Source organism: Thunnus albacares, chromosome 6 (assembly GCF_914725855.1).
Source record: "Thunnus albacares chromosome 6, fThuAlb1.1, whole genome shotgun sequence".
Lineage (NCBI taxonomy): Eukaryota > Metazoa > Chordata > Actinopteri > Scombriformes > Scombridae > Thunnus > Thunnus albacares.
Window position 1 is genome coordinate 31,249,218 of NC_058111.1, and position 15,829 is coordinate 31,265,046.

At 37.3% G+C, this 15,829-nt stretch overlaps 1 protein-coding gene across 1 annotated transcript; it reads right to left on the reverse strand.

The window, feature by feature from the left end:
- Positions 1–4,829: 4,829 nt before the first annotated feature.
- On the reverse strand, positions 4,830–14,445 carry LOC122984702 (beta,beta-carotene 9',10'-oxygenase-like). The gene is made up of 12 exons (XM_044355309.1): positions 10,580–14,445; positions 10,262–10,460; positions 9,957–10,168; positions 9,648–9,763; positions 9,287–9,389; positions 9,015–9,143; positions 8,311–8,471; positions 8,013–8,180; positions 7,710–7,847; positions 7,080–7,262; positions 6,667–6,777; positions 4,830–6,341 (listed from the first exon to the last, which is right to left on the reverse strand). The coding sequence occupies exons 1-12, from the start codon at positions 10,701–10,703 to the stop codon at positions 6,225–6,227; spliced, it is 1,761 nt and encodes a 586-aa protein (XP_044211244.1). The 5' UTR covers positions 10,704–14,445; the 3' UTR covers positions 4,830–6,224.
- Positions 14,446–15,829: the final 1,384 nt, after the last annotated feature.

The window sequence follows — 15,829 nt, forward strand, 5'->3', positions numbered from 1 at the left end:
TAGCTTGAAATATGGCTTGAAAATAGTGTTGTAATTGAACTATGTACTGTGTTAATTGCTATTTGCAGTTCTGCTTTTATTATCAATAGTCTTTACATTTATTTTCTCTCAGTGCTGGGAAGGTATGGTTTGTATGCTTGAAGAGTCCTAAAAAGAAAGAAACATGTGACTGACAACACTTAAAACTATGTGACAGTGATTAATGAACATACAACCACACCTCCCATCAGCATAGCTATGTGCAACAACCTGGTATAACATATTGGTTTGTCAATGTGGTTCACTCAGTGATGGATATGAGGGATATCGATTGCATGTTTATTGTATTGTATTACACGGTAGTAGACCAGATGGAAACTTTAACTAAGTCATTTACAGTGAGAACAGGTTTAATACTACATTTGAAAATTTAAGTAAAATGTTACTAATAGCCATTATTGTGTATGATGATTAGTGATAAATAAGTGTCTTTTGTAATCTTTCACTTGTCAATACATTCCTGAATTTACGACGAGTCCTGAATGCAGCATGCGCTAGTGCCCGCGTGTTACGTTAACTTTACGTTAAAAATAAATTCACACATCAAAACCAACTGTACACCTACTAACGATGAAATAACTGACAGTCAACAGTGAATTTATACAATTATCTCCTCAACACAGACCTTGTATGTTTTGTAAGTAGAAATGATCGTTGATTTAAAAGTCCTAGCTGGTAGCAGGTAAAGGTTAACAGCTAATATATCAGTAAACATAACAGATTTAATGTAGTTAGATTTAGCTGTTAGCGAGTGTGCGTTAGCTAACAGAAACCAAAGTGCTAACTAATACTCAGTTAGCTCACAGTGGCAAAGTTGGTCTACATTATATTCAGCCATTTATTGCTATTTTAAAAAGTATCATTACATTATGGTGTTGCACGTCACAGCCAGGTAATAATACATTTAATTTGTACTGCACTTTTCACTCATAGTGAAACTCAAAGTGCTACAGTATTAATAACAGAAAACATCATGACTTCTAAAGTTATCCTGCGCTTTGTGGCTCAGGTAACCTTACTCAAGCGTCTACTGACTTCAGTGGTATGTTAGCTATTAACATTTATCAACATTACCTTAATCAGATACCAGCTTAACTATCTAATATTATTAAACCTATCACAGTCAGTCACATGTACAGTATCAGTCAAAAGCAACTGCCTGTGTTTCTGTTTCTGGGGCCATCTTTGTTATGCATTTAAAATCTTTGTTTTATTTCTGTTTTTATTTATATCTGTGGATCTCTTTGTAACTGTTTGAAAAGTGTAATATAAATGAAGTTTATTATTATTATTATTAGTATTAGTATTAGTATTATTAGTAGTATTATTATTTGTTTGTGTGTTTGTTTGTAAGCAAACCATGGGTAAGCAGTGAAAATTTGTGAAAACTATAAAAATTCAATAAAAAAAAATTAAGTGATGCAGCTCTGAAGTACAGTATATGATGACACTGTGGACAATAAACAATGGCTTTTAAGTCATTTTATAATTCTGTATAGGATTATTGGTGTAACTGTAACACTTCCGTTGTATTAAGTGTATCCATTAATAACATATATTAAACAAATATCAAGTTGGCAGTGTTGGAAGAAAGAAGCAAAACAAGGAAATTTGTATCTCCCAAATGTCAAAATTGAGGAAAACTTAATCACCACAGTTAGATGTGTCTGTGCTGATATCAGTCTTGGTGGTGAATTTGCAAGTTATTGTTCAAGTGAAGAGATTCAGGATTATTCAGAGAGGTGGTCATTGATAGTATTTTAAAATCATGTGACAGGTTTTAGAAGTAATTCCTGTTTATCCTAATGTGTTCTCATAATTTGTTAAATTAATAATTTGTTCTTCTTTGTATACTTGTATGTTATTAAAAGGTAATTGCTGTTGGATGCTGTTAGGTCTCAAACTTTCTATAGGTCTATATTTATTTTTGTACACATTTGGCTTGTAGCGAGGGGAGATACTGAATATAAAAGATTACTATGTCATAATATTTTGTGATGGAACTGAAGAGACTGAAAAACAAATTCAGATATCTAATTTAGATTTCATATATGCAGTGACATTACGGAACAATGAAAGAAGCAACACCAACACCAGGAAAGCTGATTCCACCAGTGTTAAACAAGAGGGGAGTGAACAACAGCCCTAAACAGACAACATCCAAAGAGGTAAGAAGAGCTGCTTCTGATTGGCCCTAGGGTGTTTTGTTTAAAAACGCCAAGTTTGCCAAGATAGATAGATAGATAGATAGATAGATAGATAGATTTTTCAATGTGTTAGTTATGTTTTAGAGCAACCAGTCGTTTCCCCTTTGCAATAGATGGAGCGTACACCTGCAAATGAAGACAAATCTCCACCAACAAAGAAAAAACCAACCTTCAAACCATCCACTTTGGAGTCAGCAGATTTATTTGATACCACAACTGCAGGTATGTGCAATATCACACTGCCAGTCGCACAAAAGATTGTGCAAGTCTGTGCAGTTGTATTAGAGAATTACATTTCAGCTCACAAATAAATATACTTTTCATGCATTCTCTGTGTTTTTTACATCAAAACAAACGGAAGCAATCAAATTGTGGTTGCACACTGCTAGCAACACGAGCAACAGGTCACCCACAGTGACCTTTCAACTAAAAGGTTGCTTGTGAGTGGTGTGAAACAGATACAGGATGTGTAAAACTCTGACCAGACCTCTGAATACACACATCTGTGGTCTTTCAGTGATTCATATAAGATATTGAAAAAGAAATAGTGATGAAATGGAGATTCAGCCTGGTTGTCATTATAAATCATCTAAATTTTGATTTGCTTTCCTGTTATAGGTGCAAGTAGAGAGGTCAGCATGATGCTTTCAAAGTTTGCCGAAGTGTTAAGGTAGGTCACATATAAATAACTAGGTTTTCATTCTTTCTTACATTCAAAAAATCATAATCCATACTTGCTTCATCTTCTCTGGATTATCCATTAACCTTTAAACTTGGAAAAATATGCTAGAGGATTATAAGAGGTATGTGCTTTCCATCTTAAAATGGTGAATGAAACTGAAAGAGTAAAGGAAAATGCACACTCATTCTAGTGAGGTGCTGTCACCAACGTAGACATGAAAAAAAAGGGAAAAACCAAACATGCATTACTCAGATGCGGTGATTTTTATTTTTAATTCTGTAGATCAATTTTATTCCTGAAGAACAAAAAGATGTGGTGACTGCTGTATAACTACTGGATGGATTGCCATGAAATTTAGTGCAGACTTCTGAGGTCCCAGAGGATAAATCCTAATGAGCAGAGCTCCCCTGAAGTCAACCTTCTCATTTGTCCAACAGAATTCCTCTTAGACGAATGACCACATTCCTGTAAACCTCACCTGTGCTTTGAGAGTAATTCTAACATAAAGAAATTTGCCTCATGTCTGACACCTGTTTTTCACTGAGACCACCCACCAGCTCAGTGGCAGTGATTTTTAGTGTTGTTAAGACAACGCACCATTGTAGTCAATTAAACATTGCTTCCTTTGAACTGTTCCATTATCACAGTTACACTGTTTATTGTCAGTGTTTATGGTTGGTTGCAGTGACAGAACTGCAGTGGATACCTCCCAGATGAAGGAGCTGGAGGACATTTTGACAGAGGCTCGAAACCTTGAGTCCTACCTTAAAGAGAAGAAAAATCACCTGAGGCAAACATTGGCTGTAATTTCTGATAAACTGCTGGGTTAAGTCTGCTGCATGGACTGTTACCTACTTGATGAAGCAGATCTATTTTATTTTTCTGAGGAATGGGTTCACTTCAATGTCAGAGTGTTATTTTGTCAAATTTACATTTTTCTATTGTGAGGTGGTATGTTTATGTACTTTATATGTGCTTTCTGCAGTTCATATGTTAGTCATACTGTATTACTAATACTCAAGCTTCATAAAATGTGAGATTTATTTGACTATAAAATAACTTAATATATGTTTACTGTTTGTTACAATTTGTTTTTGTAAAAATCTTATTTGAATAGGATATTATTTATTCTTCCACAACATTCAACACATAATATCACATTTCCACTATGGATTCTTCTTACTTTTTGTGATATATTCTCTTAAAGTAGGTAGTAGTGGGTGATTCTCGTGAATAAAGAATACTCATTTTTGCATGTGCGACTGTTGTATGATATTCACCTGTGAATTTTTTAATGGTATTGAAGCAGTATTAACTGGTGCAGAATATCTAGAGAAATGGCCAGCAGAGGGTACAAGTGTGCCATACTGTCTTTCAGCCCAGATTCATAAATTGACGTTTATTTATTTATTGCTTTTTTGTGCAATACAAGTAACCATCATGGAGACACATATGACAAAGTACAAGACAAGATAAGAGGGAGAACTAGACTCAACAAACTGAAACAAGGGATGTGGGGGGGAGGAGGCAATAATTGAGCTGCAATAATAAAACAATATAACAGGGAGGCAAAAAGAGAGGACGAGAGAGAAAAAAAGCATGTTTAGCTCAGATTTTCTTATTGTAGTAAGCATGCATGTAGGTGTGAGTGTGTGTGAATGCCTTAGGGGATGGGTGGTTTTCCTGTTTGAAAGATATAGAGGGGAGAGACAGCAATGCGAGGGGAGCAAAGAAAATAATGGGAGATTTAAAAAAAAAAAAAGATAACTGCTTCTCGCAAGAAACATCCACTTCATCAACTTTATGACGCAGGACCAGTTTGGCAAAACTGGGATCATCCTTGTCAGGCTCGAATGCCAGGAATTTTTCCCTGTATGCATAGGACTGAAACATACTTCTTGTTGCTGAGGGGATTTTCTTCAAGAAGAACACTGCCCTGTGTTGATCCTCCCCAATTTTATCTGGAAGATTCTATAGAAAAAAACAGATGGGTGATTTAATTGTCATAAACTAGATCAATGAAAAAGCCTGTGTAAAATGTAAATATGATGTCATTCACAGGACCTCAGTGAACTCACTGGGTTTTTTGTTTTTCCAATAGAATTTTGTTATGAGTGTGTCTACTGTGTTAAGCCATTTGAGTGTGGGTTGGACTGGGGTCATTGTGAACAGGTAATTGATTTTTTGGTAATATCATCATCTTTACAGTAGAGATTCGGTCCATGATAGATAGTGGTAATGTCATCCAGTGGTTTAAGTCGTCTTCTATTGTTTTTAATAATGGAGTGAAGTTGAGTTGCAATAATTCTGACAGTCTTGGGACATTTTTATACCTAGATATGTGATACTGCCTGTGGTGAGGGAGAATGTGGGGGTTCTGAGGTGTAATATTCCATTTATGCTGACACAACGGTAAAATAGTTGATTTGTTCCAATATATTAAATAGTCAGAAAGCTTAGAGTAGGTATTGATGATGTTGATAACTTCACTGAGTGATTTATTTGGATTTTGTAGAAATAATAATATGTCATCTGCATAAAGACAGATTATGTGTGTTATGTTGTTTGTTGTGATGCTGGTGATACTGTTATTTTGACGTATTATTGCAGCTAATGGCTTGGTGAATAAGGAAAGTAGTGACAGTGAGAGTGGAGATTCTTGTCTGGTCCCTCTGTAGAGTGTGAAGTTTTGTGAAGTTAATCCATCTGTAATGACTGTTGCCAGAATTTTGATCCATTGAATGAATGATTTCCCAAAACCAAACTTTTCTTGAGTTTTGAAGAGGAATGTCCAGGTTATACTATCAAATGCCTTTTCTGCATCTAATGACAGGATAAATGTATTAGTTTTGTTTCTTTGTGTTAAAATAGAATAGAATAAACTGTATAGAATAGCTGAAATGCATATGAAAATGATTTTTTGCCCTTGATGCCCCCTTTTTCAGCCACCCCACAGCCATACCCCTTTATGTTGAAGCATAAATGTACTTGAATTGAAGCATTTAAAACAGTATAGAAAAAAACAATGTATTTACAAGACATGCTTTCAACACAGCACAACAATATCATGGCTATAATATGAATGAACTAGGTTAGTTTTTTTATTTTTCAGTTTTCCAAAAAATAGTCCCCTTAAACCATACATTCATATCTGTGTAGTGACCTCTACATTTGCAAATGTGTCACAGACAATATTTACATAGTGTATGACTTCTGCCATGACTTCTGTCTATGCAGATGAGGTCAGTTCCTCATAATCACTCTTTATATTTTGTCTACTTGTTTTGTGTTTATGGCTATGCTGTGGCATTGAATGTTCCATGGAAACCGTAGGGGATGTTGACAGGCACGGCAGCCCTGCCCAGTTCCTCAAATGTCTTGGCATCTAAAACCAGGAGGAATGTACTCTTGTCCTGAAAAGAATAAAAACACAGAGAAAAAATACTTAGTGCTTTCCAGACTTCCAGAAAGCAGAATTTTATTGAACATGTGCATTTCAGTTGAAGTTGTACCTAACACTTTGGTCAAACACCAAATATGTTTTCTTAAACTTAAAGACACACTCCTTAGTTTTGGTGTAGTGCCCCCAAATTCCATAATTTCCTCTTACCTTTTGGAAATCATATGTGATTGGATGACGAAATTTGGAGATTTGGACCCTCTAACAAAATTATGAAGTTTATCTTCAAAGCAGTCACATGTCCAAAATTTTTGACTGTTTGACTGAACCCGACTGACCTTATTCGGAGTGATGACCACAGATAAGACGACACCATCATCCTCCTCTGTGGCATTAGGGGAGGGTACAAAGACTGGTTCGGATGGATATAGACCAGGTTGTTCCCACACCTTTGAGAAAATAGTTACTCATGAGTCACAATATAATTCATGTTTGCTGCAGTTTCGGCTGAAATCACATTCTTCTTTTACTTTCTTAAAATATTATGGTATATTATAGATTATTAGTACTGGGAATAAATTAAAGTTAGAATTGATCTCCCTTTACTTAACTACAATATTACAGCTTGACACTCCAACTTTCTTGTATATCTCTACTACATTTAGGACTACATGATGCTGAAAGAATTATTTTTTACCATGCTGTAGGAGCTGGAAATATCTGAGGGAAATAAGAATTAAACTCAACTCACCTTCATCTGTTTCCCGTTGAGATCCATCTTGATCAGTGTGTCTCCTACAAGGTGTCTGAAGCCGCAGCCATAGAAGTAGCGGTAGGGGTGGGTGTTGTACTTGCCATAGTTGATCTGAGGGAACTCCAGACCTCCATATTGATGAAGATCCTCCCCGTGGAGGTCCTCATGGGTACAGAAGATCTGCCCAGAGCAAAACAGCAACATGGTTAATGAGACTGAGGAAACAATGTATCCAAAGAGATCATGAAAATAAGATGAAAAGGTTAAGAAGAATGAGTTTGTGGGTAAAACGTAATGCTAATAGTTAATATTTTTTAAAGATAATTAAATGGAAATGAAAACTATAAAACATTTGAGTTACAGCATACGTTAGTGCAAACCAAAAAAATCTATGTAAAATACTGTGAAAAAGTTAGTATGTGCAATTTATTACATCATGACATTTAATATGCAGGATGAAATGAGGGAGAAGCTACACTTTAAAATAAAAAAAAAATGCCTGAGAAATACAATTTGCATTTTCTTTTTCCTTTTTACTACACACGTGTCCAAGACGAGCTTGACACAAAAATTAGTTTCAAAATATTCTGCTGTATGTGTTGACACATAGTTATGCAGACTGTTTACCTTGTTCTTGGCAATCCTTATAGAAGTGGCTGTGCTGTTAGCCCGGTTGTTCAAGTTCTGGTCGTAGGGTGTATCATGGTCCACGTTGAGAGGCAGAACGAAACGGCGTGGGAACACTCTACACAAGGTGTTATACACCTGGTAAGAAAATATGAACACCTTTTCAGCCTCAGCAAACCAACCATTGTTCAGCTAAGACAAAAGCAACTAAAGGACTCCACTTAAATTACACTTATCTTTACATGAGTCATTGAAGCTCGGAGCATGCAACTTGTCAGGTGCACCTTTTCTCAACCTGCTTACCTCATCAAGAGCTTCTCCAGACTTGCGAAGGTTCTGGACGTTGTAGTTCGTGATTGCTTGGCCATCATCTGAAGCACACATATCCATGATTAAGAAGCCATCCTCCTCATAGGCATTGATCTGGTGGAAGGTTGACAGCGGCTTGGCATGGTACTTGAGGGAGCTTATCTGGAACATAAGATTGAACAGAGGAATAAGAGCATGTCATATGTTTTGTGTACAGTACAAGCTGTAGCAACAGTACAAGCAGAGTAAATAGACTGTGTTTCAGAGGTCAAGGTCCGACTTAGAGCTTTACCTCCCCTGTCTGCTTGTGAATCAAGTGGAAGATGGTGTTGAGCTTGGGGTCCCAAAGGAAGCCGTCACTGATGCTCTTCCCTCTCAGCTTGCCTGTCAGAATCTTCAACAGGTCCATCTTGATGGGTTGCTCAATGAACACCACATAGTTCTCAGACATTGCTGTAATGGATTGAGAAAATTGTATTAGTTTGAACTGAGCCAACTTCTCTCCGGATACTAGTTCCGATACCCCAATTGAGGGTTTCAGGAGATTCTGATTCCCAATCCAGTGCTCTCTTTTCCCCAAATTTTAAATCTGTATTACTGCATGCAACTCATTGTGCTTCATGTAACTCATTGGAATCGTTTTTATGTAAGGTACCATTAGGCCAGGGATTGCTGTGGCATTAAAATAAGAGTACACAGCCAGCCATGACTGAATGAATGTGACTAATAGCAGAAACACCAGAGTTTTATGATGTTGATGTGGAAATTTTATTTAATGTAGATCAATTACGTGTGGCTGTTACCTGATCCACATAATAAGGTCAGTATCAGCGCCATCAACGATCAGGCATACCAAAGTGTTGCATTCCTAAAGAAATATCTTTCTAAAATAAACATGAAGAGTAAATCTAGCTCCTATAAACAGATCTGTAGTCAAAACTCAAGGGTGAAAGCAATCACAGCTTTGATTTGCATGCTTTGAGAACTTTTGCTTACCAAAGCTGTGGTAGTAGGAGGGTTTGGTCTTGTCCACAGAAGGAATAGAGCAGAGCACTGTGGCTCCCTCCAGGGTTTCTTCTGGTGTTTTCTTGGTCGGGGGCACTCGGATGATGTTGTAGTATGCTCCTGTCAGTACAGAGATGATTTTTTTGTTGATAAAGGTCATCAGACACATGGGGAGAAATGTTGTTCTGTGGTCTTGTAACACACAGGGTCCTACTGTATGATACTCTATGGACAAACTGATTTGATGTTTCTGAAAAACATACCTTTAGTTGTGTAAGAATTCCCCATGTTGTATGTTGTTCCATCAGGCTCAATGTGAGGGTGTGCAGTGGCACCGTTCACAGCAATGAATTTGCTCCAGTCAACCTAATGTGTACAAATACACAAGTGCAAAAACTGTTGTTGGTTTTGTCAACACTTTATTTGTATTTTACAGTGTTATCCAGCGACTAATCATATCATCAGGAGTGACAGTAGCCTGGAGCCTGTTATAAATTCAGGTAATATTTCACTTGTTTATGACTTGCCTTAGCTATCATGTAAAGCACCAGGTCAGTGAAAGAAACTACTATGCACAGTTATGTCTCTGCTTTATGTTGAACCATGTATTCAACATCATGTTACCTTTTTGGTCGTCTCAAGTGTCTCAGGGTCCACTTTGTGCATGACGTTGGTTTCCGTGCTAACATAATAATCACCTTTGTAGGTCACAAAGCTCACATTGGCATTATCTGTGGGCTCTAGAGGGGAAGAAGAAATTGCCAATACAGCATAGTACAACCATATTCTGTATTCACTCATATTATGTAATTCACATGCCTCTAGGCAAGTGGAAATAAACCATAAACTGTGTAAGGCTATTCAAATTTGATCTTATTCGCTGCATTAAAAGTAGGTCTGATTTGTGTCCATGCCATTTGGTAAAATACTCACTTGGTAATTCAAATCTTGACAAGAAGCGCTGGAAGAAGTTCTTACAGGGGTCTGGCATGGTGACAGTCCCAAACTCTGACACTGCAATGCGGTTGTGCTCCTTGTTGGCCTGGTAACTGTCGCTGGACAGGAAGCGGCTTTTGTAAGTCACCCGACCATCTGATATTTTGAACTGGTGCAGGAGAGCCATGCCATCAAACCAGTGGTTGAACCTGATGAGAATGAGGGAAGAAAGCAGAAAGCAGTCAGCTTTGTGATGCAGTGGCTGCAATAGATGTATCAATGCTTTCAGATTTTGTTCTTACTTGTGGTTTCCAATCTCGAACTTCCCAGGGCCGTTTCTCAAGAAGCTCCCATTGATCCATTCTGGGATTTTGCCGGTAATGTCAGTGTTGATGGGCTCAGGGGTGTCCTCCACTGAACTCACAATCTTCTCAATGCAAGGCAGACCGTGCACATCTGTGAAGTGGCTGATGTTCTTCCTAGACTTTGATTTTTTCAGTGCTGTGGAGAAGAGTTAACAAAATTTACTAAAATGCAAGCCATAGTCGTATTTAATTAGGATTAAGACAATAATAGGTTTGAATGGAAATTGTGCATAGCTGGTAGAATCAAGTGTTTACCTGGGATATTGTTCTGTTGATGCACAATGGTTTCCATGGCTGTAGCTTTGTCTCTTGAGTATGTAGCAGTGTCAAAGGCCTGCACACTTGTCCTGTGGTGCTGTTGTTTATCCCAGACTAGCATTCAGCTTTATACTGTCCTCCTGGCTGTGACGCCCCCTAGAAACAGTCAGATAAGTAGGCAAGCAGACAGTGATTTCATGCTTATGTAAGCCTCTACAAAACAGAAGTACTTTGTGATCACAAGATAATACAAGTGGTAACTTATTCATAGGGATAATCACTTGATCTCCCTGACAAGTGGCAAAATCACTGTGGCAGCATTCATCATTATTTGCAAGTAGTTCTTAATCCCACATATTAATTCATGTTCCCACATATCATGTTAAATATGCATGCATATGTGGTGAAAGCAGATGTATTGTTTGGATGAGTACTGTAGCTGGGAGGGATTTTCTATTAATGCAACCAGTTTTTATCTTTGTTTGTGAAAACTTCTATTTCTGGAACGATTAAAGCAGTTGGGATTTTTTTTTCTTGCTAACTGGGATTTTCCTTTTGGGTTTATGTGGAGCAGAAACAATATCCTTAGAGTGCCTGATGTGTGTATTCCACACTGTATGATCCACCAAAGTACAGTATATCACCCATAAAGAGGTGTACGAAGCATTTTATGGTTTCAGTGGGAGCACTGACAGGTGGATCTGTTAACTATCAACATGAAGGATGCAGGATCATCTGTGTTTCTTCACAAAGGTCATAGGCTTGTAGGTCAGGTGGACTACAGAATCTAAATTACCTATATACAGTAGGTAGTTATTACCCAACCAAGGAGTCAGTATCTCAGGGGGGAGTCACTTGATATGCAGATGGGGCTATTGGAGATTTCTTTTACTGGTTTACTAATATTTTTTGTTATATAGGTCTGAAATAGATTCAATTTGAAACCTATTGACAACTGTCTTTTGGACTCACAAATGGGATCAGAGACCAATTCACTAAATTATCTTAATATTTCATTTCTAAATAGGACAGACCTGACATGCGATCTTTATATGGTATATGGCCTAAAAGCATACTCTAAAAGCTTTATCAGCTCTCCTTTTGTGTTATCTATATCAATAGGAATGAACATTGTTCAATGTTATGTATAGTATGGGTGAAACAAAGGGCACGGAGTGTAGGACAGTGTTTCCTCAGGAGTTCCGCAGGAGTGAAAACAGCCTAACTTAGATGCTTTCTTAACCTTCTCTCAGTTCACCTGTACTTCATTGAAACAATGTGGAATCTATCCCTTTAAAATTAGGGAAACACTGGATATTATGGGAACAAAAAGCATCAAATAGTCTCTAGCCCTGCTTGTATAAAATTGGACCTTGGGAGGTGATGTAAAGGGTGGCTACTTACCCCACTAGCAGTGTACCAATTTAATCAGTGAGATTAGTCATTCAGTTAGACTATCTTTAGATTATTTTAGCAAAGACTCAGTGCAACATAAAGTCTCACATATGATTTAGTTCAGTTTGATTGTCTTAACTTCAATACTTAATAACCAGATGTGTCGCTGTACAAATGAAGGGTTCCTGCAGTGTTTTATAGTGGAGGCAGCCCACCTTGTTTGAAACAAAGACCACTTTCATTAACATCACATCACTTTTGTGTCAAAATAACATTCATCTTAAGTAAAAAAAGAGAGCAGAGGCATTATTTAACACAGGAAAACTCACAATACTTACTGTGGCAGTTGTTTAGGTCACCATCTATTAAATAAATTGATAATGAGATGCATCAGGATCTGGGTGGCATATCACCTCAGCTTAACAATTTGCAACACTAGTCCACCACTAAGAATGGCTTTAATTTTCAATGCCAAACTTTGGTCTTAAAACACAGCAGTTAAGTATGTGAAACTGCTACAGTAAAGATGGAAAGAGATGGACTGTCGTGGCAATTAATAATTTTAAGTTCAAGTTTATTTATTTGTTTCAATCATAAGAAATACAGCTAAATGAAAGATTGGATAAAACTTAAGTGCACCTAAATCCTGTCTGGAAATATCAGGACTTTGTACTGTGCAAGGATGAAGGATGAAAATAACTCATGACCACTGATTTATGGCCTTTGAGTTATTGGTATTTGTCACATTGCTGTAGTGCCACATATAGTAAAAAATGCATTGCCATCAAATTTTGCATTATCACTTGAAATTGATGTGACTGACATGTCACAGTATAAATTACGGGTTCATCCAAAAGTGTTGTGTAGCTCATTTGGTGAAGATTGGTTTAATTTGTCAGAAGGGGTGTTGAAGAAACTGTTTTGCAAATAATTTAAAATGACAGGCAGTCTGTTCAGGTGGAAATGATTGTCACCTACACTGCAAGATTTATCTTGAACCAAGGAATCAGGAGTTACATGCTGTAACTCACAGTGTTTTATAATAGCCATAAGGTTGCACTATTCACACCCCAAATTAATCAGTTCCCCTTTGACCCATGGAAATACCATGCTAACCAAGGTACAAGCAACAAACATTACAGGACTGAAAACAAAAGCTTGTGGTGTAAGCTCATATAAGCTTTATTAAATCCCAGTTTACATCATGTATGACAGCAGCAAGAGGAGATACCACCAGAGGTTTGCAGCCAGACTTTTGTCACTGGGCCCAATTTCAGGTCCTGTAACAGCACTGGACTCTCTCATCCTGGGGTGAGGGGACCCCCAGGGGTCCGTGAGGGGGTTCCAGGAGGTCCCTAGGAAAATGGGGAATATTCTAATTTCACTATTATTTCATTGACTACAAGTTAGCCCAATGAGAGAATGTATAAGACTGACTATTCTGTTCATAGATTTCACACTCTTCACTATCAATCTGCCTGAAACTAAATCTTATCAAATGGGGATCCCTGAGACTATATCTTATCAAATACAGGTCCACGCCTGATGTGTATCAATTTGGGGGTCCTTGACACCAAAAAGGTTGAGAACCACTGCTCTAGAATATTAATATTGAGGTCATGTTACCCTACTTGAGCAGCTGTTGTATAACTAATCTAGGAAATTACCACAAAAACAATTTATGCCCTGCAGCAGGAACAAAGAGTAACTAATATCTGTTGATCAGAGCTGTAGAATGACAGCTGTTGGAAATATACAGTGAAAAGATAGCTGCAACCACAGCACCAACACAACAATCAGCTTATTGTCTGTTAATAACTTGCAATCGATATTTCTGTACACTGTTGTCATAGAGGGTATAAAGTGTCCATGTGTTATTTATGACTCACACAGCACAACAAATCAACAGATCTTTCAAAACTATGTAAAGCAAAAAAAAAAAACATAAAGGAATTAACCATTTTGGGAAGTACATTTATTGGCTCTCTTTCGGAGTTATATGAGAAGATCAATATCAATCTCATGTCTGTGCATTAAGTATGGAACTGGAGCTAGGCAATTAGCCTAGCTTAGCAGGCTGGAACTAAGGGGGAAAGAGCTAGTATGACTCTCTTCAATGTGAAAAAATATGGCGATTTCTCGTAATAAAAAAAAAAAAAAAAAAAAAGCAAATAAGTGGATTTATAGAACCATCACCATAAATTAGAAAATGTTGGGAATATCAACCAGAGTCATAGTGATTTGTAAAAATAATGTAATGAACACTATAATCACCATTATTACATTAAAATGTTTATTTAAAGAGTCATTGCACTGCACTTCATGGGCAATCCATCCTTTTAGGTCAACTATTTTGTTATTGGTATGGACAAGTGAAGCAGAAAATAGAGGGAAAAGCCCAGCCACTCTTGCCCCAGGACACTGGATCAGAAATAGTGGCTCTGTGGTAGAGAACACTCTAGGCAATGTGCTTCACAAAGATCCACTCACACAGACATCAAGGAGAAATTTGGTTCACTAGATCTAAAATTTGGAACCCATGATTGTAGCTTCTTACTTTAAAAACAATCCTGATAAAGTTGTCATTATTACTTTAAAAATGTTTTATTTTATTTGAAATACAATTTCATAATTTGAAATGGTGTGGACAAGCACACGATGTAAGATGACTGTGTAATTACTTTTGTCTTTAGGTACAAATGTCACAGATCTCTATATAGTCCGTACACCTGTAGGGTACAAAGGCTTTTCCAAAACAGAGCTAATATTATGTTATATACACTGTCACTAGTGTTTGGGAGGGGTCAAACGGTGAATTGGGCTATCAGAGGGTGTGACTGGTTTGCAAGTGACTCAGGAGTTTGGTGCCATGAAAAAGGACATTCATGTTCTGCCTTCTTGTGTCAAACATCTAATGTAAATATCTGGCTCTTTGGCTGTTAAACACTCCACTGTTCACCAGTTAGACTCTAATATTTGGTACTGGGCAGGTAGTGTACAGTGGATTATTGGAGCTTTTTTGCTGAAATCAGGTGCATGCTGCAGCCAAAAACAATGCTGATGAGAGTAGTGAGAGTGAACCAAAACAGTAATGTTATGCGCCAGAAAACCAAAAGAAAAAAACAAGTTAAAGGATGCAGGATTTTCCTAAAAACAATGTATAGACTCATACAAAAAAGATCCCTCTCAATCATTGCTTGTGACCCATTAAGTGTGTGGCGGTGTATGTATCTGAGACACAGACATCAAGGAGAAATTTGGTTCACTAGATCTAAAATTTGGAACCCATGATTGTAGCTTCTTACTTTAAAAACAATCCTGATAAAGTTGTCATTATTACTATAAAAATGTTTTATTTTATTTGAAATACAATTTCATAATTTGAAATGGTGTGGACAAGCACACGATGTAAGATGACTGTGTAACTACTTTTGTCTTTAGGTACAAATGTCACAGATCTCTATATAGTCCGTACACCTGTAGGGTACAAAGGCTTTTCCAAAACAGAGCTAATATTATGTTATATACACTGTCACTAGTGTTTGGGAGGGGTCAAACGGTGAATTGGGCTATCAGAGGGTGTGACTGGTTTGCAAGTGACTCAGGAGTTTGGTGCCATGAAAAAGGACATTCATGTTCTGCCTTCTTGTGTCAACGATGGCCAGGCCTGAGAGAGTCAGTTCTAATGCCTTTGGTCTGGCTGCTATTAATGTGTGAAAGGACCGGTTCCAATCTTCAGGTCAGAGTCTGATCTCATCAATGTATATAGGAAAGGGGTATTATGGATAATAGCTGCTGTGTTATCTTTATGCTTTTTTGCATCAGTGTGGTTTTTTTTTTTGGCAAGCTGTG

Coding starts and splice junctions, on each gene's coding strand:
- LOC122984702 (XM_044355309.1), bottom strand. CDS start 10,703: ATGCTAGTCTGGGATAAACAACAGCACCACAGGACAAGTGTGCAGGCC. Junction 8,472..9,014: donor CTCCTACTACCACAGCTTTG/GTAAGCAAAAGT, acceptor AATCCATTACAG/CAATGTCTGAGAACTATGTG. Junction 6,342..6,666: donor TGGTCATCACTCCGAATAAG/GTCAGTCGGGTT, acceptor TATTCTTTTCAG/GACAAGAGTACATTCCTCCT.